Below are 22592 nucleotides of genomic sequence, written 5' to 3' on the forward strand. Positions count from 1 at the left end.
TTGGACACACGTTACGCTTTCCCCACATGACTTTGCCAGCCAGCCAGTTCAGGAAAAGGATGCCCGAGTGTAAGTCCGATTCCTGCTCCACATTATATATAAAAAAAATGTAAGAAACGCGTGTAATTTTCTAGACTTTAACTGTCGGAACAGCAAGGCTAAAGGTTTAAAGTATTTTCCACTTTAAGACAATGCATTTTATTTATTTAATCATTACCCTTTTGTATGATTTGCTTGTTTAACTCGGGTTTTCCCTGTATTATTAAGAGGAAATAAATTTCAAGCATATTTTACACGACAGAAAAAAAAGACCATTTTGTATGCCACACACACACACGCACACACTCACATACATACAACCAGCCCACATTTTTTTCTAATGTGAGGCTGGGTGAAACGCGTCGGGGAGGGAGTGCGAGGGAGAGCGAACTAGCGGGCGGAGGGCGAGAGGGCGAGAGGGCGGCGTAGTTAGCGCATAAAAATGGCGGTTTCCGACGCAAAACGCAAAACGCAAAACAGATATGGAGAAAAAAATCCACTCCCTGGCGGAGGGCGGGGCGGGTGTTCTGCCAGGGTGAGACGCTGTTCTTGCTGCTGCGGCAGTGCGACAGAGAGAGAGAGAGAGAGAGAGGGAGGGCGAACAGCACAAAAAATGCTAAAAAAAATGTGTGTATAGAAAAAAATTGCGAGCAGAATCCACCCCGTGGCAGAGCCGGGGTCCTGGACAGCCAACAGACGTCACTCACTCAAACACACACACACACACACACACAGGCACACACACACACACTATTGTAATTACCGATACAAATGCAAGGCGAATAATCATCAGCAGGGCTCCCGCAGAAAGGACGCCAACCCTGAACCTGGGCAAGGTCCTGGAGCAGATTAAGTCGCTGAAGCCGCTCCAGGGTCATGGAAAGGAATGATAAAATGAGCGCCTAATGCGCCATATAACGCGATATTCATGCATCTCTGGGGAGCAGGATGGCTGGCTGGCTGGCTGGCTGGTGGCGCACACGTTTAGCACATTCAATTAGATGGCTTTGTAACAAAGCCACCAGCAGAGAAGGAGCATATAGATACATGTGTATCCATGTGTTGGCTTGGGCAAAAATGCACCAAAAATCAACGGCAAACATAGACATGTGGGGCTTCCCAATATGAATCATTCAAGAGGCTACCCACGGCGCACCGAAGAATCGCACCGAAGGCTGCTGACTCATTAGCCGGGCCGAGACTTCCTTTCGGAACGAAAGGACCAAAGGCTGCTTTTGGCTATCGCAGAGCTGATCTAATTTATGTGCTTGTCCCTCGGCTGAGGCCAGGCAGCTATCGCCGATGTGTGCGAACGGCGACAATAAATCAAGTTTTCAAGATTCCATCTAATGTCCCGATCGATCAAAACCCCTTTGGCACGCGGCCAACGACATGAAAACATCTGCTCTTTTCGGGGTCCATGAACAGGCTGGCAATAGAGCCATCAGTCGATGGTATTAGTAGGGGCTACGAATAACGAAAAGAAGCTAAATAAAACTAAGTCGGAAAGAAATCGCATGCCTCTGATCGACGGTCTTTCGGATCAAGAAAGTTGATGGAACCATTAAAGAATACAAATTCGACGATTGGTGAATGTTATAAACAAAAATTCGGAGGGATATTCACTGGGATAGGCTTCCTGTTGTTCGGCAGGTGGCAAAGCACTAGAGAATACCAGAATTTTCTAGGGTTTAAACCCACAAAGTATTATTTATCAGCCTCAAGAGGAGAGTCGATATAGCTATGTCTATAGTTCTATATAGTTCGTCTAGTTCTCAGAGACTAGAAGACTTTGTATCCAGACTCGTGTGATATCAAACCCCTTTTCGACCCCACAAAGAACGAAAATCTGCGGCCACCAAAATCACAGAATCATGGAGAAAGACCATGTCTAACAGATGGCTAAATCTGGATCAGATCGAATCATTATTGTAGCCAGAATGAACAAATGCAGCTCTATCCCTCTCTCTCTCTCTCTCACACACACGCACCCTTCCTCGTGCAGTGTGCTCCGCTCTGAAGGAGGAGAGCTGGGTATAACAGCTGATGTTGCGTAGGTGTGTGAAAAAAGAAGAAAAAAATCATCATAAATCATAAGCTCACATATGTAATGGCTGATTACCGCCCGCCTTTTCCACTATTATTGCTAGGTATTTCTATATTTTATGTTCCCTATTTACTCTTATTATTTACAAAATTATTACTAGCAAGCATTCAGCTTATTTGAGCTTAAAATGTATTTGGCATCTGGATTCGGTCGGTCTCCACATACGAAATCCCCTCAACAAAATCCCCATTACGTCGGGTCAGTGAGGCGTGGGAACCCATGCCCAGCCCCAACCCCAACCCCAGCAGCAGACAACAAAAAACAACAAAAAAAATGTGTCAAGAAGCAGCCTGGGGCAACGTGCAACCTGCAACCTGCAGCCTGCAACAGCGACTGCGACTGCGACTGCGACTGCATTTGGTCAATGACCAGTTGGGGACCGATTGACCAGATGGATGACCCTCGCGTACAGAGTGCACGCAGAACGGAAGGGGAGCTGGGACTTCAGTGTCCATGTGTGCATATGCCAAATGCAATCACGATGTCGTGATTACCCAAAACGAATGACAGGAAATTCAGCAACAGAACCAGACACAGATACGACTGCAGTGGCAGTGGTCGAGAGGTAGAGGCACAACATACCACCTGCCACAGAATCAAACTCGAACCCAAATCCTGAATGCGTGATGATTCCCCAAGCTACTTCACCTTGCCGTGGGTCAGTAACGGCTGCGTGACACCGACTCCGAAGCGGCGAAGCGGCGATGGGGGGGAGTGGGGCAGGCGTGGACAAAAGGGTGAAAGTGTTTTCTAGCTTAATTGCTTAATTACGATCTGCCCGGACACTGGCCGGGCAGCGGCCGGCGGAAAGAAGGTCAGACCTGCTCCTGGAAAAACTGGGTCAACAAGAGGAAGAAAAAGGGTTATATACAAAAATCTTAATGAGTTTTCATTTGGCCTTTTCTACCTCCCCGCTGGCCACCGCTTGCCACCGCTTGCTCTGTGAAACGTTTTCTAATTAAAAGCACAATGACCCCGACTCGGGCCCGGGCCCGTGCCCGGGTCCTGGTGACCCTTTCGGCCAGAACAGGACGTGGAGTGGGGTTGGAGTGGGGTTGGAGTGGGGTGGAGTGGGGCTTATGCTAATGACTCAGGCACGCACTTCGCTCAGGGCGGCTCTCCGTCGCCGTCGCCGTCTCCGTCTCGGGGCTGCTGGCAAATTAATTATCAAGTGTTGAACTTGAACTTGTCGGGATGTCTGGATGTCGGGATGTCTGACCGTTTTTAAAGAGAACTCTTATCGATTTTCGCGCTGCCAGAAGAGCCACGAACGGGTTTGGCGGGACCTTGTCTGGACGCCACATGTCAGGGCCAAAGATTTAAATCAGAGCCGACAGCGGCACCGGAACTGGTGCTGGGCTCGGGGCTGGGCTATATTTTTATTTTTTTCTGTGCCTCTTTCTTTCGGTTTCGGTTTCGGTTGCGTTTTCGGTTTGGTTTATTTCGTCGAACCCCCTTGTTTTTCGGCGCTTTGTCCGCGCCGAGTGGCTGAGGCTCAACCCTTTGGCAGGACTTTGGGCAGGACTTTGACAGGATGCTGCTGGTGGCTGGTGGCTGATGGCTGGTCGCCGCTACACGGTAATTGCTTATTTAAGTGCGCGCCTTCATCCTTTTACGGGATGGATGCCAGGATGTGCATGCTGAAATACCAAAAAAAAAAAAAAAAACCAACGCGAAACAAAAGCAAAACCAAATGCCCTGTGTAATTACTGGATGAGAGAGGGAACCGGCCGGGGAAGGGCGGTTGAGTAGCCATCCGGACGGGGCAGCTGTCTAGCCGGACGAGGACGGGGACGAGGACAGGGACGAGGACCGGGACGAGGACGAGGACGCGGACCAGTACGAGCAGCATCTCGGAATGAACTGCAAATCAAACGGGGTGGGGGGGATTGGGGGTGGGGGTACTGGGAACCACGGGGCCACCATGCGTGCATATTAAAAATGTTTTCAGTTGAAATTTTCGGCTGCCTGCTGCCTGCTCTCTGGTCTCTGGTCCAGCCAGAGTGAGGGTAGAGGGCCAGGGCAAGGGGTAGGGCAAGGGCTAGGGCTAGGGGTAGGGGTTAAGGAAGGTAGGAGATCAGTGGCAAAAGGGTTAAGGCCCACACCGGGCAGCAGCTTTTGTTGTGCAACCAACTGTAAGGTCCTGGTCGTGGTCCTGGTCCTCGTCCTGGTCCGGTCCGCGAACGTGAGGCTGAGGCTGAGGGTGCAGCTGTCGCTATCTAGTCTCTCCTATCGCCATCTCGCAATCCGCACAGGGGGGTCAGGGGTCAGCTTTGCTTAGTTAGGGTTGATCGATCTGCCGTGCCCTTCTGGGGTTTTCACAGACTATCGCGCCTCAGCATGGCCGTGGTCGACCGACAGCTGGCCGGCAAAAACAACTTTTGTTAACAACTCAATAAGCATAATACGACTAACAATTGCAGAAAAAGTTGCCGCAAGATTCCGTCTGTCCATAAATTATAACGAGTTGTCTTTGGTACGGTTTGGTTTTGGCTTTGGTTTGCTGGCCAGCCGGGTTGGTGGGCATGAACAAACATGCGGCCAGACATGTTGGGGCATTTTTCAATTTTAATGACACTAAATGAAGGTAGACGACGACATGCCTCAGTTAGAACTCTTGCCCAGCAGCCCCAGCAGCCACGGAGCACAGAGCACAGAGATATATCCATAGAACTGACACAAGAAATAACTGAAATTATTGTCAATTAATTACAAACTGTGCTGGGGCTGGTCTTTGACGCGTTTGACAGACGGTAGGAGTTGGACCATAAATAGAAGGCAGGCGTGTGACGTTCTCTATTCTCGCATTCAGGTGCTGATCGGTCCAGGGGTGTCCAGGGGTCCGTGGTTCGTAGTCCAAGGGAAGCCGATGTGGCACCCCCTTTTGGGTAGACGCCTCTGGGCCACTCAACACCTTTGCCTCTCCCAAGCACTCCTTCGCGCCTCTGCAATCACGTCTGAGCTGCCTAAATGGCTCAAAGCGTTTTCGCCAGGCATTTGCATGTGGCTGCCACAGTCAGATGAGTTGCAGACGGGGGCGGGCGGGGGCCCGGGGAGGGGTAGAAGGCCACAGTGGCTTGGCATGTAATAAACGTATGTAATAATAATGAATTTTAATGTCGCGCATTAACAATTCTTGCATTTTAATTGGTCCACCCAAACGATTGGGGAACGTTGTTCTGGGCCCCCACCGATCCAATCCGATCCGATACGATCCGCTGCGATCTCTGTGTGGGTTTGCATAAATTGTTGCTGTTGATATGATTTAGTGACATGAAACAATGCACTGGAATTTATGGCCAAAGCTCTACCCTGCAACACATTTAAGCGGATTATGTCGGGGGCTTTGCAGGGGTCTCGCTTGTAAATAAATTTTCATCTGTAATTTGTCAGCAAACATGACAAAATCGGGCAACTCATTCCCTCCTTTTTTGTTTGTTTTTGTTTATGCCATTTCGAATGCTCACAAAATGTTAATCGATGCACAAATCATGTGAAAATATTTCCCCCCCAGAATCGAAGGCGTGTGGCCCCAGCCAATCGATAAGCGGTGGGCGTTTCCCCACAGTGGGTGTGGCAGAGGGGGCTAGACAAAGTGGATCCAAGGCGGCCGGGACGGGCCGCTTCCATTAGGGAATCTGTTCAATCAATGTCGGCAATAAACAAATTTTTAATTGCCTGCCTGTTGGAGGGGGTTCAGAAGGGGGGAGGGGCTTGGCTTGGCTTGGATATAAGTCGGATGTTTCTTTAACTTATGATCCCTTTGTAATCAGCGGACAGCCTCCTGGCAGCTCCATCGAGGAGTCCCTGCGCATTCCTGGGCCTTCCTCTTCTTTTTTATATACCCGATGGCGCTACAAGCAATGGGTGGATCTTCATTAGCGCTGAAATGGCTTTCCAATTTGTAGCCATTGGCATAACTTACGAGGCACCTTGCGGCACCAGACCAGGGCAGGCCGCTCCAGATCCGGCCACCGTGGCAGGGTTTCCAGTTGGAGTTCCACTCGCAACGGCAATCTGCAATCGAATTATGGATGGGAGAGTGCTGAGAGCTCTTTGTGGATCGCTCTGGCCGGGCATGGTGGCATGGTGGCATGGTGGCATGGACCTGGTTTATGAAGTCGTAAAGAGCCCGAGACGACTGTTTGCCCCGCTCTGCGTAGCGTCGGGTCGGCTCTGCGTCGGTTGGATGGGGCAGAGTGGAAGTCAGCAGCATCTGTCACATGCAATTAGAAGTGCGCACCACACACTAATTAACTACAAGGCACCGCCCTGTGGCAGCCTCACCTTTTGAAGTAAGCAAATGCAGGAGAGGGGAGGGGGGGGGGGGGTTCAGGGCATGGCAGGGACCAAGCTTTAAGCATCCTTATAATGTCGCAGCGCCACTCGAGGGACCCCAGCGGCAACGGCACAGCAGTTTGTCAACAGGAGACACACGAAATGAAAAGAAATTGCCACTGTCTGATGCTGCCTCCTCCCGACTGTGCGGCTCTGCGACTCGGCGACTCGGCGACTCTGCGCCTCTCTGACTCTTTTGCTGCGAGGCGTAAAAAGCAAACCAGCAACAACAAAAAAAATAAGCAAAGAAAAGGAAAAAACGTAGGAAAATGCAGGGAAAAAGAGGAGACAAAAAATGGAAGGAAAAAGGGGGAAAAGGGGGAAAAAAAATAAAAAATAAAAGGAATGCCAAGGAAACGCAACCATCTGCACGAATTGTAATTGAAAAGATTTCCCTTGAAGGAATTACACGAGCGTGGCACGGTATGGCGTGGCATGGCGTGGCATGGCGTGACGCGGATTCCTACCAGGTCCTGCCGCCCGGATGGGTGGGGTGGGGCATAGAAAATTTAATAAGGAAACCCTGGCGAGTCCATATTGTACTTTGTGTGAAAAATAATAGTTTTCTAAGCGGACACTGGATTGGCCGCCGGCGGTTGGTGATGGAGCTCGGAGATGGAGACGGGAGGGGGGAGAAGGCGTCAAATAATTTTATTAACTGGAAAATATTTTCGCCGCCCTCAAATATGAAGCATAATGAAGAAATATTAGTGCGAGGGAAAGCCAAATGGAATTTAACATTCAGTTTAAAGGCATTGCCATGGGATCTGTCGCTGTGCTTCCATTCCGTGCTTCTCTCGCCTTCTCGGCGTTTCTCTGCGGTTTTTGCAAATGTGGCAATGGCAAATGGAAGTGCTGAGGCATTTTTTAATGAAATCCCTGAAACGGAGACTGCCACCAGGACTCACGGATGAGCCACAGATGAAATGGACCAAGGCGGAGGTGGAAGCGAGGTGGCCCAGCCGTGGGCCACAGCGCAGGAGGACGGGCTCTTTGGTGACTGTACTTTTATTTCCAGGTTTTTTTTGTGTTTTTTCTCTGCTTGGTTTTGGCCTCCCCCCATTGGAGCTTTCTGGCCGAAACGAACTTCTTCTGGTTGGTTTGGCTGCGTCTGCGGCATTTCCATTTAGCATTCGCGTCTGGGGAGCCACACAAAAGGGTCAACAGCGGCAGAAGGAAGCCCCCTAAGAGGCGCCAATGAACTCAGGTGGCAAATTAAAGTATTAAAATAATTACTTGGGGAAGCGGTTGGGTATGCAACACAGACACACACACAGACACAGACAATGCAATTATGTGCAGCAAATTGAGGCGCTTCCCTCGGGGCGAGAACCCCTCTCATTAACCCCGCTCAATGAACGCCTTTCTCCGGCGGTGCCATAATGAGAGTATCAACAATCAATATCCCAATCAATGACAACCGCACAATCGATCAGCAGCAACTGTGGCCGTAACCGGAGCACGAACAACACCAGCAAAGTGAGCATTGATCGATCCCGAGTCCCATCCCGTCCCGTCCTGGCTCTGGTTCCCTGGTTCCTGGGTCCTTTGTGAGGGGTGAACGTCAGCAGGGGTGCAACCCCTCACAGTTTTTTTTCTCCTGTTGTATGCCTTTCGACCTTTGTTATCCCATTGTTCCCCCCGGGTGGAGGAGAAAAAGGTTAATAGGCTTACTTTTTTGTCGTCCGTCCACTCGGTGACTCGACTTTTATTTATTGTGAAATTTGCTCAAGCACTTGAATCTGACAATTTTCGGTTGTGGCTCGTTGAGGATTCTCTCGTTCGGATTCTGCTTTATTGACTCTTGACGGTACCGTCAAAATCCCATTTGTATGTCAATAAATTTGCAAAAAAAAAAAAAACACAGGGATTCCGTCTGTTGTCTGTTGCACAGAGAGAGTTGCTGCTGCCTGTTGCCGGTGGCCTGTTTTACGGATCTATTTGATTGATGTTCCCTCATCAGATGGCAACAAGCGAGAGATTAATGCGGTTTTAAGTTAGTGGAAAGTTTTGATAGATGCTGATGAAGTTGTTCGTTCTACGAGAACGAATTCGTCTGGAAAATTGGCGTGCCCCAGGTTCATTAATCAGCCGAATATTGGGTAAACAAATGAGGTCTGTGCAGTGGGAGAGGTGTAAAGGTGTAGAGATCTTAATAGTGGGCGTAGTGGGGGGGTCCCCTCTATCAATAAAATACTAAGAACAGCTTTGATATTACCAATTTCCTTTAGATATTGATCTTTAAGAGACTGCCTTGCCTTAGACACACACTTCAAAGGGTTAGGCTTCCCTCTGGAAGCTCTGTTATCAAGAGCGGACTTCTAGACACGAAAAGAGATGAAGGGGAAGCGTCGGACAGAGCCTAGGAGCTTGGAGGACTGTACAGAACTCAACAAGATCTCCTCCCATTTGCCCTCTAAGCCTCAAAGTAACAGCTTACTTATGATTGCTCCTCTCCCATGATCCCGACTGGCCTGGTGCACGCTCTTTCGTGGATATTCCCCTAAGCCCGAATGCCACTCGACAAACTCAAGCATGAAAAATCAGTGTTTTTTTTTCTTCCGGTTATTTCGTTGAGTTAAAATTTATAACACTAAATGCAACCGACAGCTTGTCAGTGGCAATGCGCTTTTAAGCAAAACAGCAACAAAGGAAAATCCATTTACATTAAAATTTATAGAGCATGAAGCGAGAGTGCGTTTTTTTTTTTATTTTTTTTTTTATTTTAATTTCATTTTGTTGCCAGGGAACAGTACCATCCAAAAAAAATGTTACAGTTTGACTATAAAATTACAAATTTTTTGCTTCATTTTTTGGGTCCTTCATTGTTGAAAGAGAATATGTCAGCATGTGATTCCAAAGAGCCAAAAAAAAAAAAAAAAACAAAAAAAGTTTTAATAAAAACTCACCGGAAATTATGTGCGTAACGAGGATGCCGAATGGACGGGGACGGGGACGGGGACGAGGGGGAGGGGGGAGAAGAGCAGAAGGAAACCCAATTCCGGCAGCATATAACGCTCGCTTTGACTGCACACACACAGAAATACCCATCCATATAGACCATAATACGCAACACAATATTGTTGTCAGGGAGCGCGTTTTTTTTTTCGGCATTTTCTGTTGTTTTTTTTGTTTTTTTTTTTTTGTATCTTTTGGCTGTGTCGTTCTGGCGCTGCCACACTATTTTAATTTTTCCGCGTCGCTTTCTGTGTGGCACGAACAATTGAATTATTTTTGTACGTGGCAGCGGCGAGGCGAGGCCAGGCGAGGGGTGGTCCATTGCCCATTAGCAGAGTGCCACCCCACGATCATCATCAGCATCCCAGTTAGGGCACTCCTCATCAACGCCTCAACAAAAACCAAAAAAAAAAAAAAAAAAATTAAAAAAAATCTAGAAAAAATTTGTAGCAAAAGTTGTACGACGTGACTGTTGGGAAGTTTCTGTTCTCCTTTTTTTTTTCTCTCCAGCATTTTATTATAATATTCTTTGTTTTCGTTTTTTTTTTTTCTTTTTTTTGTAACAAATTTTTAGACGACTTGATTGGAATGTCAGATAAAGTCAAATGGATTTCAGCGTAAATTAAGTTGCTCGAAAAATGGTCGTCCTCGTCCTCGTCCTGCGCACAGCTGCCGCCGAGAAAGTTTCGCTTGAGATGGAAAAAAGTTTCCCTGGACTTTAGGGGCTGCAAAAATATCTGCTAGAAAAGTTAGAAGCTAGATATTCTATGGCTGGGCAGAAGGTTCAGATGTAGAGAGGCTTTGTATTCCATGTAGAGGTCCAGGACATGCCTCTAACAGCCGCTATATGTCCTCCCAATACACGCTCAGTCCTAGTCCCAGTCCTTGTCCTAGTCCCAGTCCTAGTCCTAGTCCTAGTCCTAGTCCTAGTCCTAGTCCTAGTCCCAGTCCCAGTCCCAGTCCTAGTCCTAGTCCTAGTCCTTTCAATTTCCCAACGTAACCATCTCCTTTTGTTGCTGGGCTCATTTTTAGTAATATTTCACCCAATACGCGTCTATGAAGATTCCCATAGGAAAGGGCTAAGCGTAAATGATAGGGAACCGGTTAAACCAGTTTCCTCAGCGAAATATTGTGGTATTTTTTATGAAAATATTTAAACCATTTGAAATATAAATATCCATAGAGAGAGCCAACGGGAATGCATATAAATTAGATCCGCGATGGGCTTGGGATTGGGATTGGAATTGGGATGCAGCTGGCAAGCTCGGCAAATTACAGACAAGTTTCGGGTAAATTCAGGTAAAAATTCAATTAAAATTGGGTGGAAATAGGGTAAAGGGAAGGTAAGGAAAGGGGTCTGGCGGGATAGCATGAAAAGACGAGCCGCAGCATCATCCTTGGCCCGATCGTGGACCCTCAAAATCACAAAAACAGAGAGATGATCGCCACATTGTGAGAACACAATCATCATACACCATTCTCTCCATTCTCCCATTCTATTCTACCATTCTCCCATTCAGCATTCATTATTCCACATTCATCTTTCACCCTTTTTTTTTGAGGGAAATGCGTTGACAAAACTGTTGCCTTAGTTTCTAATGCCGCATTATCCTGTGCCTGTGCCGGAGCTCCGCTAAGGTTCGGGTTCGAGTTCGAGTTCGGGATGTTGTGTCCTGTGCAGTGACATTCCATCTAATTTGAATATTGCCCGCCGTTGTTTCCCACGATTTATGCTTATGATTGCCTTCGAGCCTCTTGTCGTTTTTTCTTACTCTGAGAGACGTTCTCGGGATTCTCGGGTCTGGGCACTCGACAATCCTTAACCCTGATATGCTAATGCAGTGGCCATAAATTCGTGTCGCTCCGCTCCGCGTCCTGGCTACAGGTTTGCCTTACATTCGTGCCATTCGAAGGCCCCTTTCAGACCTTTTGTTTGGCCCCGTAATTGTTGTAGAAATTATTTACACATTTTTTAATTGGCATTCAAGTGGTGGTCGGGCACCGCCTGCTGTTGCCCAATCGTTCCTCGAGATCCAGCTGGAGATCTCTTCGAGGAAAGCCCCTCCGCCCGACACCTTTGACCTAGTCCATCGTCGGTTCCGTTCTAGCCATATACCGATTGATATCCCATCATTTCAGTCGGTTCTGCCGGTTCTGCGGCTTTTGGGTGGTCTGGCGAGAGAGTATCATTTGCTTTGCTGACTCTCAAAAAAAAAGCAAGCTGTAAAAATGTGGAAAAAAAGTAATTATGCCGACTAAGAGCTTCATCAGACATCCCATTATGCGGCCTGCACTCGACAAGCGGCACAAACACACACTCACACTCACACACATGCAGCCAGTGGAAACAAAGGCTGGGCGGACTACCTTTGTACAGTCGCTGCCCCCCCCTCCCCCCTGCCAGGCCACCGTCATCATAAATGTTTGCATATGAAGTGCAGAACAGAGAGGCGGGCGACTGCAGCAGCGGTGGGTGTGGCATCCACTTGAGTTGAGGCATTGAAAAGGAGAGAAAAACCTTGCGTTGGGATTAAAAATGCAGCGCATTGAATTTGCACAGGACCCCCCCCTGGCACCCCTCGTAACGGAGCCACCACCCACTTGGTTGTGCCAGCCTCCATTTGCAACAAATAATGATGCACTTGAAAAACTCTTTCGTGTGTGTGTGTGTGTGCGGGCACAAGTTGCACAACACAACACAAAAAAAGGAGAAAAAAGGAGAAAAAAAGAGTATATCATTAAAAGCTGCCCCCTGCTTCTCCACCTGCAGCAGCAGCAGGAGGGTGGGGGGTGGGGCACCCCAGCCGCCAGGATTCACAGGGAGGCAACGCTTTATTAGAGCCAAAGAAGGTGGCCGTCTGCTTCTCAGATCCCTGCCGACAGTCATGCCATTAATATTTCATTTAACGCTGCAATTGTCCCAAGAGCCATATCCCTCAATATAACCCCCCCCCCCCCACTGACCCACCCACTGGCGCTTACACCTACCGTCCCCCTCGCCCTAAATAGCCTTAAAATGTTTAATTCATTTTATGGGATTTCATTCAGCACGAGTTTTAATTATGAGCAGAGTGAGCCCCAGCGATGACGACGACGATGACGGCGCCTCGAGTGTATATAGTCGTTACAGCCACAGAGGGGGCAGGGGGGGGGGGGGCCTGGCGCTGCGAGCCTTGTGGATGCCCGTCAACTGACTTGTGTAATTTGTGCATAAGTTTCATTTACTTTGGGGGCGACATAATCTTCAGTTGCTTACTCTGCCCCACGGCTAATGCCAGCTTCAGCTTCAGCTTCAGCTCCAACTCCTGCTTCTCCTCTCCTCCTCCTCCTCCTGCACGTGGCAGCAGCCCAACTTGTCTCAATGGCCTTGCCCGGCTTGGGCTCTGCTCTGCTCTGCCCTGTGATTATGCACTTGATGTGATGTGCATGGAGCTGAATTTTAATTACGAGTAAATATTTAAACCATTAAGCTAAGAGAAAGACCGAGACGCGAGTCCGAATGTCCAAGAAAGTATAAAGCCAGGCCCAAAGGCCCTAATGATGTGGATCGGGGCTCGAAGGCCCTGCTTTAAGGGCCATTTTTCAAACTTTTTCCACTATAAATTTCCATATATTTTTCACTGATTAATTTGCCCAACAACAGGGCAAAAAATATTTTATTAATTGTTGAGCTTTCGAGCTGGGGCGGGGGATGGCGGGGGGTTTGGGGTTCGTTCAATTAAAAGTTTCAACATCGACCCGAGCCCGAGCCCGATAACAGTGGCGGTCAGAAGTATGTGTACATTTTAATCAATGCAAATAATGGAGAATCAGTCATCGATTGGGGGTTAATAAAAACAGCAAACAGCAGGCGAACTTTTGCAGCAGAGCCATAAAAAAAAAAAAGATGGCGGTGCTGGTGCTTTCATTTCAAGTGGCAGAGTCCTGCGAAGGACCTCTAACAATCGCCAGGGCTGTGGTTGTTTGCCTGCTGCCTCCTGCCTCCTGCCTCCTGCCCGCTGCCTGCTGCCTGCTGATTATGTGTATTTGCATGCTAAAGCAGTTGTCCTGCGTCCTGCTGGAGTGTGTCGCCTCTTGGCCAGTAATGGCCAAAACGAATCCCCAGTCCGCACGCCGACCGCCGCCCTCTTGTCTACGCTCCGCTAACGTAATTTCCATAAAACATTTTGTTACTTATTTATCTTAATTAAAATAAATTTACATTTTTCTAATTTAAGAGCGCGACGGCAGCGGCAACATCAACGCCAACGACGACGACGACGACGACGACTAGTCAGTCGTGGCGTCCATTCCCCATTCCCCATTCCTTGTGGGCCTCTGCCGAGCCAGCCACTCCTTGTCCCGGGCATTAGAGAGCGACATTTTCTTAACAAGCCAAAAGGACATTTGTTGTCCCTCAGGGGCAGGGGCAGGGGCAGGGGCACGGCCAGGAGGAGGGCCAGCCATCGCACAAAGCTTCAAAATGAAACACAAGAAGAAGAAAAAGCGAAACAGCAAGAACAAAACACAAAAAAAAAGAAAAAGGAAAAAATAAAAGAAAAATCCTGGAAAAACTCGACGTAATGGAAAGTTGCCTGAGCTCTCCGCTTGGATCTCATTAGCGTTGGTTGCCACGGGGGCCAGAGTCAGAGTCAGAGGACTGGAGGGGACAGGGGGGACTGCAGCTCGACCACGCCATCTTACGAGACAGCTATGTGGAAGGTCCAGGACCCTCCGTCGCAAGGAAGAGCATAAAATTAAAAGCTGATGAGCGCAAATGATGGGCGAAATAAAAAGATTTCTTCACGTATTTTGCGTTGTTCGTGTGCCCACGGCATTTTTTGCCGCCTCCTTCTCGGCCAATCCCGAAAACGAGCGGAACGAAATGTTTGCCCGGGGACCGACCCGGACCCGGACCCGGACCCGGACTCGGAGTAAAATGCGACAGGAAATATGAGCAGCAAATGGAGTGGACGCCGATTCGACAACAGATTCGATAAAACACCGACGATGGGCTACTGTGGAAAAGAGGCGTTTCGCAAGGCAAAGAAAATTCCATTTATTCCGTGATTAAAATTCAAGAATTTTCGCTACATTCTAAGAATAAAAGGCATTTTTTTATCGCGGCGCTGGCAGATCCACTTACCAAATCGAGTCCATGGGCCGCTTCGATCGATTGGAATCGGAACGAAGCCGTCTCGGATCCGTAATTTTGGTTTTTTCTCGCGCTCATTCTTTATTTGATTTTTCTGGTAGAAAAAACTAGAAAGAAATACAAAAAATCTGCTGGTGTTTTGCTTCGCCATCTTCTTGATTTACACTGAAAAAAATGACTATAAATAATTTTTTTCAGTGCAAAAAAAACCCAAAAGTGCGCAGTGGAAGGCTTACGAGCTCCTTGTTATGTTTTGAGTCATCGAGGTGATCCGTGCCTGCCTGAAGGAGGGATTCCTAATGATCGAAAGCCTTTGAGGAGGCGTGAATGTTGCTATGGCTTCAGGCAGGACTACGGAGTTGGAGGCACGGGCCTACATAAGTACAGTTGCCTCTGACTGTAACTAATCATTGGCTCATTCCATTAGTCCTTTACAGGGGGGGGCACATTCTGTGCATAAATAAAGCAAATCGGCCATAAATCAAAAATCAATACCGTCAACGCCATTTTGTATTGGTAGTGTGTGTGCGTGTGTGTGTGTGTGTGTGTGTGGGCGAGGGGGTAGGAAAAGCGTCAACTAAAACCAATACAAAGGCCATAAATAAATCTGTGTGAACCTGAGCAGCTCTCCTTCTCCCTCTGCCTGTCACACTTTCCATTACGCTCTCTCTTTCTCTCTCTCGCTGAGAAGAAATGTTAGAAAAGAAACAGGCAGCAGCAGCAGCAGCCGTAGAAGAAACAGCGCAAAAACAGGGCAAAAAAAAAGAAGAAAAAAACAGCATCCAATCCACCCCCCAGCCAGTGGCCCGTACAAAAGGGGGAGGAGTCTGTCCCACCGAAGAAGAAGAGGAAAATGGGAATGGCAATGGGAATGGGAGAAAAAAGGAAAATAAAAAATAAATTCAAAGCAAACGAGACTAAAATTATAAAAATTGCCCTCCCGGTGGTGCCTTGTCGAGAGTGCGCTTCCACTGAAAAGCCCCTCCCCCTCCACCTCCTCCTCCTCCTCGTCCTCCTCCTCCTCCGGCCAGCATCCTGATGATGATGAGGACAAGGACCAGGACGAAACGAAACGAAACGAACGCGATTCCAATACGGGACATCAACGTCAATGAGGGTGGCTGTGCCCGGGTCCGGCTATGGCTACGACTACGACTGCCTGCTGCCTGCTCCCTGGTCCCTGCTCCCTCCTCCTGGCACTGCTTCTCGGGGGTGGCACTCGTACATAATGTGGACTCTGCCTGGCACTGCCTGGCACTGGCCTTCCCTGTTCTGGCCTTGTTCTGCTCTGCTCTGCTCTGCTCTTCTATATATGCAGGAGCCATTATTATGTACATAGTGAACAGGACTCGTTCCACGTGCCTCCTGCCACTGCCACTGCCACGGCTCCTGCTCCTTCTGCTACTTGTGTATATAGCCCTGGCCCGCAGCGTCAATGGACCAAAATAATAACGACTAACGGCCTGTTAAGGGAAAATGCAACGAGCCAGAGAGCGGGGGCCAGCTCCGGATGGGCGTGGGGTGAGGGTGAGGGGGGCTGTGCTGGGTGGCCAAGGTTTTTATAAGTGGTCGCGCGTGACGTGCACATCGGAGTCCTAGGAGGGGGGGGAGGGGACCGGGCCAGAGCCCCTGCTGACGTGGTATTTGCCAGCTCCCGAGGACTCCTCTGCTCCCCCTCTCCCCAACGATCGGTGGAATATTTTTTGTACCACCCCCCTCCCCCCTCCCCATCTGTTTGTACACAAAACTCTTGTTACTAGCTGCCATTATGATTTTGAAAAGCCATTGCCATTCCTGCCACACCACAGCACAGCACACACCACCCTCAGCCGCCCCGCCCCGCCCCCCTCCCCCCCACACGCCCACACTCCCACTGGAATCTCCTCCTGTGTTTGCCTTCATTTTTGCTCATTGAAAAACTGTGAAATTTTATAATAAGCATTTCTCTGCTTTTTTTTTCTCATGCTTTTTCATGTTTTTTTTGTATTTTTTTTTTTGATTTTTTTGGTTGTTGCTGCTGCCAGATTATTGTCGATGATTGTGATTGCGTTTTATGTTGTTCCTTTTATTACCAGGTCGCTCTTGGGGAGAGGCCAATGGAGCACCACCAGATGGATGGAGGCTCTATGGCGGGGTGGGGGGAGGTCCTTTGCATAACAGTTTTTTGGTTGATTTTTTGTTGATTTTGTTGTTGGTGATGTAATATTCCTTTTGAAAAAAACCTGGAGTCCGTGCTGTGCGGGATTTGCCGGCATTCGGTTTGTGCTCGGCCAGGCGCTATTGGTTTCCATTTAAGCTTATTAATTTTAAATGCGATTTTTAATTAAATATTATCAAAGCGTGTCGAAGGGCATCATTACGTTCGAATCTTGCTGTGATCTGACCGATTGACGAAGGGCAGGTGGGGCTCCAGGGCTCCGGGGGTCCGGCAGGTCGCCGCCCTTCAATTGGCATTGTAGGTGGTCCTCAGCAGGGCAAAGAACTGATACGACATGCTGATGACCTAAATAGAACCAAGAAGAGCTCACAAAACTGATGTGCATAAGCCATAAGCCTCACGGCCTCACCTTCATGTAGGTGACCAGAGAGATGGGGGGGAATGTGGGCGGCCTGATCGAGGCCGGCCTCTGGCTGCGCATGATCAGCATCTTGAGCATTTGGCAGTAGGTTTTGCTGCACTGAAACCACCTCTGATTGTAGGCAGCGTCGCCCACTCGCAGGCTCTAGAAAGAAGAGGATCAGTACCGAGGGAAGGCAAGACCACGAGGAGCAGAGCCCACCGTTGCGATCAAGGTGTCGCCGTAGTAGCAGACCAGAAACACCTGCACCATCGAGGTCATCAGGAATATGCAGTAGATGATGATCACCTCGACGGTGGACTCGGTGACCTGAAAGGCAATGAAGCAGATCTGCATGGAGGCCATCAGGAAGTTGAGCAGCAGCGAGAAGCTGTACAGATTGTTCACGTGCTCGCAGAGGCTGTCCGGCGATAGTCAGGGATAATCAGAGGACGCAGGACCATTGGGGGGAAGGGGGGCACACTCACGTGAGGCACTTGTTGTGGTAGCGGACGATCCAGACGAGGAACTCGATGTTCTCCCTGTCCCTGCCCGGCTCGCAGGGGTGCTCCTCCAGCCGCCTGGAGACGTAGTCGAAGTGCATGCAGATCTGGGTGATGACCACGATCAGCAGCAGATCGGCGCAGAGGAAGGCGATGCCGGCCAGGTACGCCCCGTGGGCAATGTCCCAGTAGACGATCCAGTAGACCAGATTGCTGCTGGTCGCGTCGAAGGGGAACCAGATGAGGAAGCCGAAGTTGCGGTCGAAGGTCTCGTAGCCGAGCAGGTTGAACTTCACGGAGGCCTTGAGGGCCGGGTAGAACGAGAAGGTGGTGGTGTAGGCCAGGCACAGGAACGTGAAGATGCTGATCACCCGCTTCATGGTGCGCTCAAAGTCGGGCATCCGGTAGGCGCGCTGCCGCTCGAGGGTCTTCGGGTGCATCTCCTCCAGCTCGTCGAGCAGCCGCACCAGGGTGCCCTTGTAGTAGGCCATCGCGAACTGCTTGAAGTCGGACACCAGGGAGAAGCCGATGCACGGCGCCACGGCAATGGCCAGGCGGACGGTCTCGAAGTCCTGTATGGACTTGTAGAAGAACACCAGCTCCCCGATCACCAGCAGATTGAAGTTGATGAAGCCCCCGTACAGGTAGACCTTGAGCAGCAGCGATCTCCACGCACTGGTCGACCGATGGGCGTAGATGTCCTCGCCAATGGTCCGGTAAAACTGAACCGGCACCCTCATCATGTCCTTAAAGGTTCGGGCCGTGTCCGGCTCCTGTTCTTGGCCGGTCATCTTTTCGGTGAAGTTTTCCACGTTAAAAGCTGGTCAGGAACTATTTGTGGTTACGCGCCGTCGGCTCCATTTATATGGCTGGGACTTTTGGGGCGTGTCTGTTAAGTTTTTGTGCCCCATCATGCGGCGCCTCGAAGAGTGTTGATAATTGTGCGTAAACTTTTCAAACAGCTACCGACTGCCAATGTAATTAGCCGTCAACTTTTCCAATCCCAGCCGGCAGCTGAGTGGGTTCCCAGGCCGGGATTGGAGGCGGAGGAGGTGGCGTGCACGGACTGCGACCTTCATCGGGCGCTAATCAACGTGAATTGCAACAAAAGATGTCTCTGTCCGGGCGCTAAAGGCGGCAAAAGGTGTGGTGGTAGCTCCGCGAAGGACATTCTTGGGGGCCATCATGAATGTGTTGAATGAAATGAAAATAATTTTTCTTGTTATCCTGCCTCCCAGAGAACACAAATTGAGCGGAAAATAACTAATAAAGTCGGACGTGGACCAGGGCCATGAATAAAGTGCAAGACGTCGACGACGGCATTTGGCCAAGATTATGGGTGGGGGGTGGGGCAGTGCCTAGGCAGCCCGGCAGGACCGGACAAGGAAGAGGCGAAGGAAGCAAGGAAGCCAAGGAATCCTTCTCGGGGCACGTGCAAAATGGCAGCTCAAATTGAAATGCCGCTGCCGCTGCCGCTGCTGCTGTTGCTTCTGCCACAATGGGTAATTTTCATTTCAATTTTCACAGTTTTCCCCCAGTTTTCCCCAGTCCCCCGGCTCCCCCCCTCCTGGTGGACTGACAATTTTTTGCTCATTTGCAGCTTGCATTTGAGAATTGAGCTTGTGCCCGAAGCGAATGCAGGATACGGGATACGGGATACGGATACGGACGATGGTGAAGATTTTCTCTGGGCTCGGTTGGGGTTTTTTTTTCGTTCTTGCCACTGGCAACTTTTGCCCCCGCCAGCTGCGGCGTGCGGCTGGCAGGAAAAACTTTTTGGAAATGTAGAAAATGTTTGCAACATATTGAAAACTCTTTGGCATTTCTCCGCCGAGGGAGCACTTCGCCTTCGCCAAGGAAATAAAATTGAAATTAATCCAGATATCCACAGGTCCACGGGCATTACAATAATTTGTCGCTTCAAACGCTTGAATTATGTAAAGAAAGTTGGAATTCATATTTTAGGGTTTTGTGATTTCTTTCAATGATTTTTCAAAGTTTTGAAACGATTTACCTGGCAGCAAAAAAAACGGACTCAAAGAATTTGCTCGGGAGAAAAGAGTTTTTCAGAAATCAATACAAATAATATTAGAAAATAATTTATAGAAATTACAAAATATTGAAAAACCCAATAAAAGAAATGTAAAATAGCAGGAATATAATGTAAGCTTATAGAAATATATCATACAAATTTTAAATGATAATGACTGAGTCTTTAATTTAAGTAAATAGTTTGAATGTATTATTAATAATAATAATTATAATAAATAAAAAATAAATGAATAAAAATAGATTAAATAAATATTTCAAAGATTAGAAACGATTTACCTGGCAGCAAAAACAACTTATGGCCCAGGACTCAAAGGGTTTGCTCGGAGGAAAGAGTTTTTAAGAAATCAATACAAATAATATTAGAAAATAATTTCTAAGCATTACAAAAAATTAAAAAAAACCCAATAAAAGAAATGTAAAATAGCAGAAATATTATGTAAGCTTGTAAAAATATATCATAAAAAATTTTAAATGTTATGGGCTGAGTCTTTGATTTAAGTTAGTAATTTGAATGTATTATTAATAATAATAATTATAATAAATAATAAATAAATGAACAAATAATAAATTAAATAAATTTTTCAACGTTTAGAAACGATTTACCTGGCAGCGAAAATCCAGGACTCAAAGGATTTGCTCGGGAGCAAACATTTTTAAGAATTCAGTACAAATAATATTAGAAAATAATTTCTAAAAATTACAAAAAATTAAAAAACCCAATAAAAGAAATTTAAATTAGCAGGTCAATAATATATCATAAAAATGTTAAATATTTATGGCCAAGTCTTTGATTTAAGTAAATAATTTTAATATATAATAAAATAATAATAATAATAATTATAATAATTAAAAAATAAATGAATAAAAATAAATTAAATAAATATTGCAAATATTAGAAACGATTTACCTGGCAGCAACAAGAACTTATGGCCTAGAACTCAAATCAATACAAATAATATTAGAAAATAATTTCTAAAAATGGAAAACCCCAATAAAAGAAATTTAAATTAGCAGGAATGTAATGTAAACTTTTGAAAATATATCATAAAAATGTTAAATATTTATGGCCAAGTCTTTGATTTAAGTAAATCATTTTAATATATAATAAAATAATAATTATAATATATAATGATTCAAAGTTTAAGCTGTAGCGCTGGGAATGAATACAAAATAAATTAAATAAATCTTTGGCTAAAGTTATTAAATGATATCTTAATATTTTAATATATAGAAATCTCGTGTCACGGTGGATGTGTTGGAACTCCTCCCAAAACGGCTCGTCCAATTTATACATATATAATTATTTTTGTATATTTAGTATGTAAGCGAAATGGTGGTGAAGTATTTTTCATATTCCTGCCACTACCCGCCATTTTTTAGTCGGGCTTTTAGTTTTTTTTTAAGACCAAATATTGTCCAAATATCCCATAGAAAATGTAAACAAAATCAAGAATGTTTTGATCTACTTTGTCTCGTCTCTCAGTCGAATAGTCCGCTCATCCGAAAGTGCTGATTGGTGCTATGGACAAAGAAAAGCCCCATTATCATGCGCTAAAATTCGATCAGGGGTCAGACACCAGCTGAACCATTGAGGGGCTTGCTCATCGGCCCTGATCTGGACCTTAACCTGTTCCTGAAGTTCACATCTTTTAAGATGTTCCCATGAAAATCCTAATATCATAATATTATATACAATATTATTATCATTTTCCCTTGCACTTGACGTGTAATAAGGCTATAAAATCTGTATTATTCAATTTTGAATACAGTCTGAAGGCAGAACAAGTTCCCTTTGGGGGGGGACGGGACACTCTCCTGCGCACTTCCTATGTACTCCCCCCACCCCCGCACAATGGCAATTCTTTATTCATTTATTCCTCTGTTCAATTGCAACTTTTCGATTAATTAGCACAGCTGTCAGGATGGCTAATACATAGACGGCCTCAGTGCCACGGCAAGGACTGAGGCGCAGGGCTGTTCGGTGTTGCCCCTCCGTTCGCTCTTGAGTTGAGTTCTTTTCGGGAGGGGTAGCACTTGAGTTTCACTCCGCAGGGGTAGCACTTGAGCCGCCACTCATGCGATGTTCTCATCGCATGCGACGAGCACTCCATCGCCCCTGGTTTGTGGTGGTGGTGCGATGTTCCCACGGACTGTTCCCAGTGGAGGTGTGTCCGTGCTAAGGCGGTGGGAACGGTTTTTCGGCCGCACAGATGGCGCTGGTGGGCCGCTGAAAGACTATCAAGGATATTTTCGATGTTCTCTATTGTCTATGTTTTCTATTTTCGGCGTTTAGATTTCCTAGACTCCAGAGGTCGCCTCCCCAGTGGCAGGGCTTTAGTTCGTTCAAAATTATTCACTATTTTCTGGCGGATTTAAGAAAGCGCTGCACCCCCCCCTACCACCCACCAGCCCACCACACCCCCTCCCCACCCAACCACTGGCTTTCCTTCTACTGTTTCCATTTCTTGTGAATTTTTGTGTTTTTTTGTTGCAGCCTGCATTTTGAAGAGCTGCACTTAAGCGCAGATTTTAATTACTTTCCGGCCGACTGGCAACGGAAGGCACACACACACACACACACACACACGCACAAGGACAAGCACCCCAAGGAGGAGTAGAAGGGTTGCACGTAAGAGAGTGAGAGTGGCCTGGGTTTTTGCAACATTTAGAGAATGCATTTATCTGACGGACACGGGCCCTGGAGGAGGGGATTCAGAGGCATGGGGGGGGGGGGCTGGCATCTGAATTAGCCGCTTGCTTTTGTCGCAAAAGGGAAAGAAGAGTCGGAGACGACGTCCGCCTCAAGTGCAGGGCATTATGTATTCATTCAATCCCCGCCTCCCCCATGCCCCACCCCCCACACACGCCCATTAGATGTGGCAAAGAAAAAGAAATGCTGGGCA

The 22592-nt window shown here is 47.5% G+C and overlaps 1 protein-coding gene across 1 annotated transcript; it reads right to left on the reverse strand.

The window, feature by feature from the left end:
• Positions 1–16546: 16546 nt before the first annotated feature.
• On the reverse strand, positions 16547–18589 carry Or67c (Odorant receptor 67c). The gene is made up of 4 exons (XM_001353733.4): positions 17623–18589; positions 17357–17555; positions 17144–17299; positions 16547–17079 (listed from the first exon to the last, which is right to left on the reverse strand). Exons 1-4 carry the CDS (start codon positions 18426–18428, stop codon positions 17020–17022), a joined length of 1221 nt encoding a protein of 406 aa, XP_001353769.3. The 5' UTR covers positions 18429–18589; the 3' UTR covers positions 16547–17019.
• Positions 18590–22592: the final 4003 nt, after the last annotated feature.

The sequence above is a fragment of the Drosophila pseudoobscura genome, chromosome X, assembly GCF_009870125.1.
Source record: "Drosophila pseudoobscura strain MV-25-SWS-2005 chromosome X, UCI_Dpse_MV25, whole genome shotgun sequence".
Classification (NCBI taxonomy): domain Eukaryota; kingdom Metazoa; phylum Arthropoda; class Insecta; order Diptera; family Drosophilidae; genus Drosophila; species Drosophila pseudoobscura.

Excerpts from the sequence above, each read along its gene's own strand:
- Or67c (XM_001353733.4), bottom strand. The coding sequence starts at position 18,428 with ATGACCGGCCAAGAACAGGAGCCGGACACGGCCCGAACCTTTAAGGAC. Across the intron at positions 17,300-17,356 it reads GCGACACCTTGATCGCAACG|AGCCTGCGAGTGGGCGACGC; the intron begins GTGGGCTCTGCT and ends TCTTCTTTCTAG. Across the intron at positions 17,080-17,143 it reads CTCTGGTCACCTACATGAAG|GTCATCAGCATGTCGTATCA; the intron begins GTGAGGCCGTGA and ends GGTTCTATTTAG.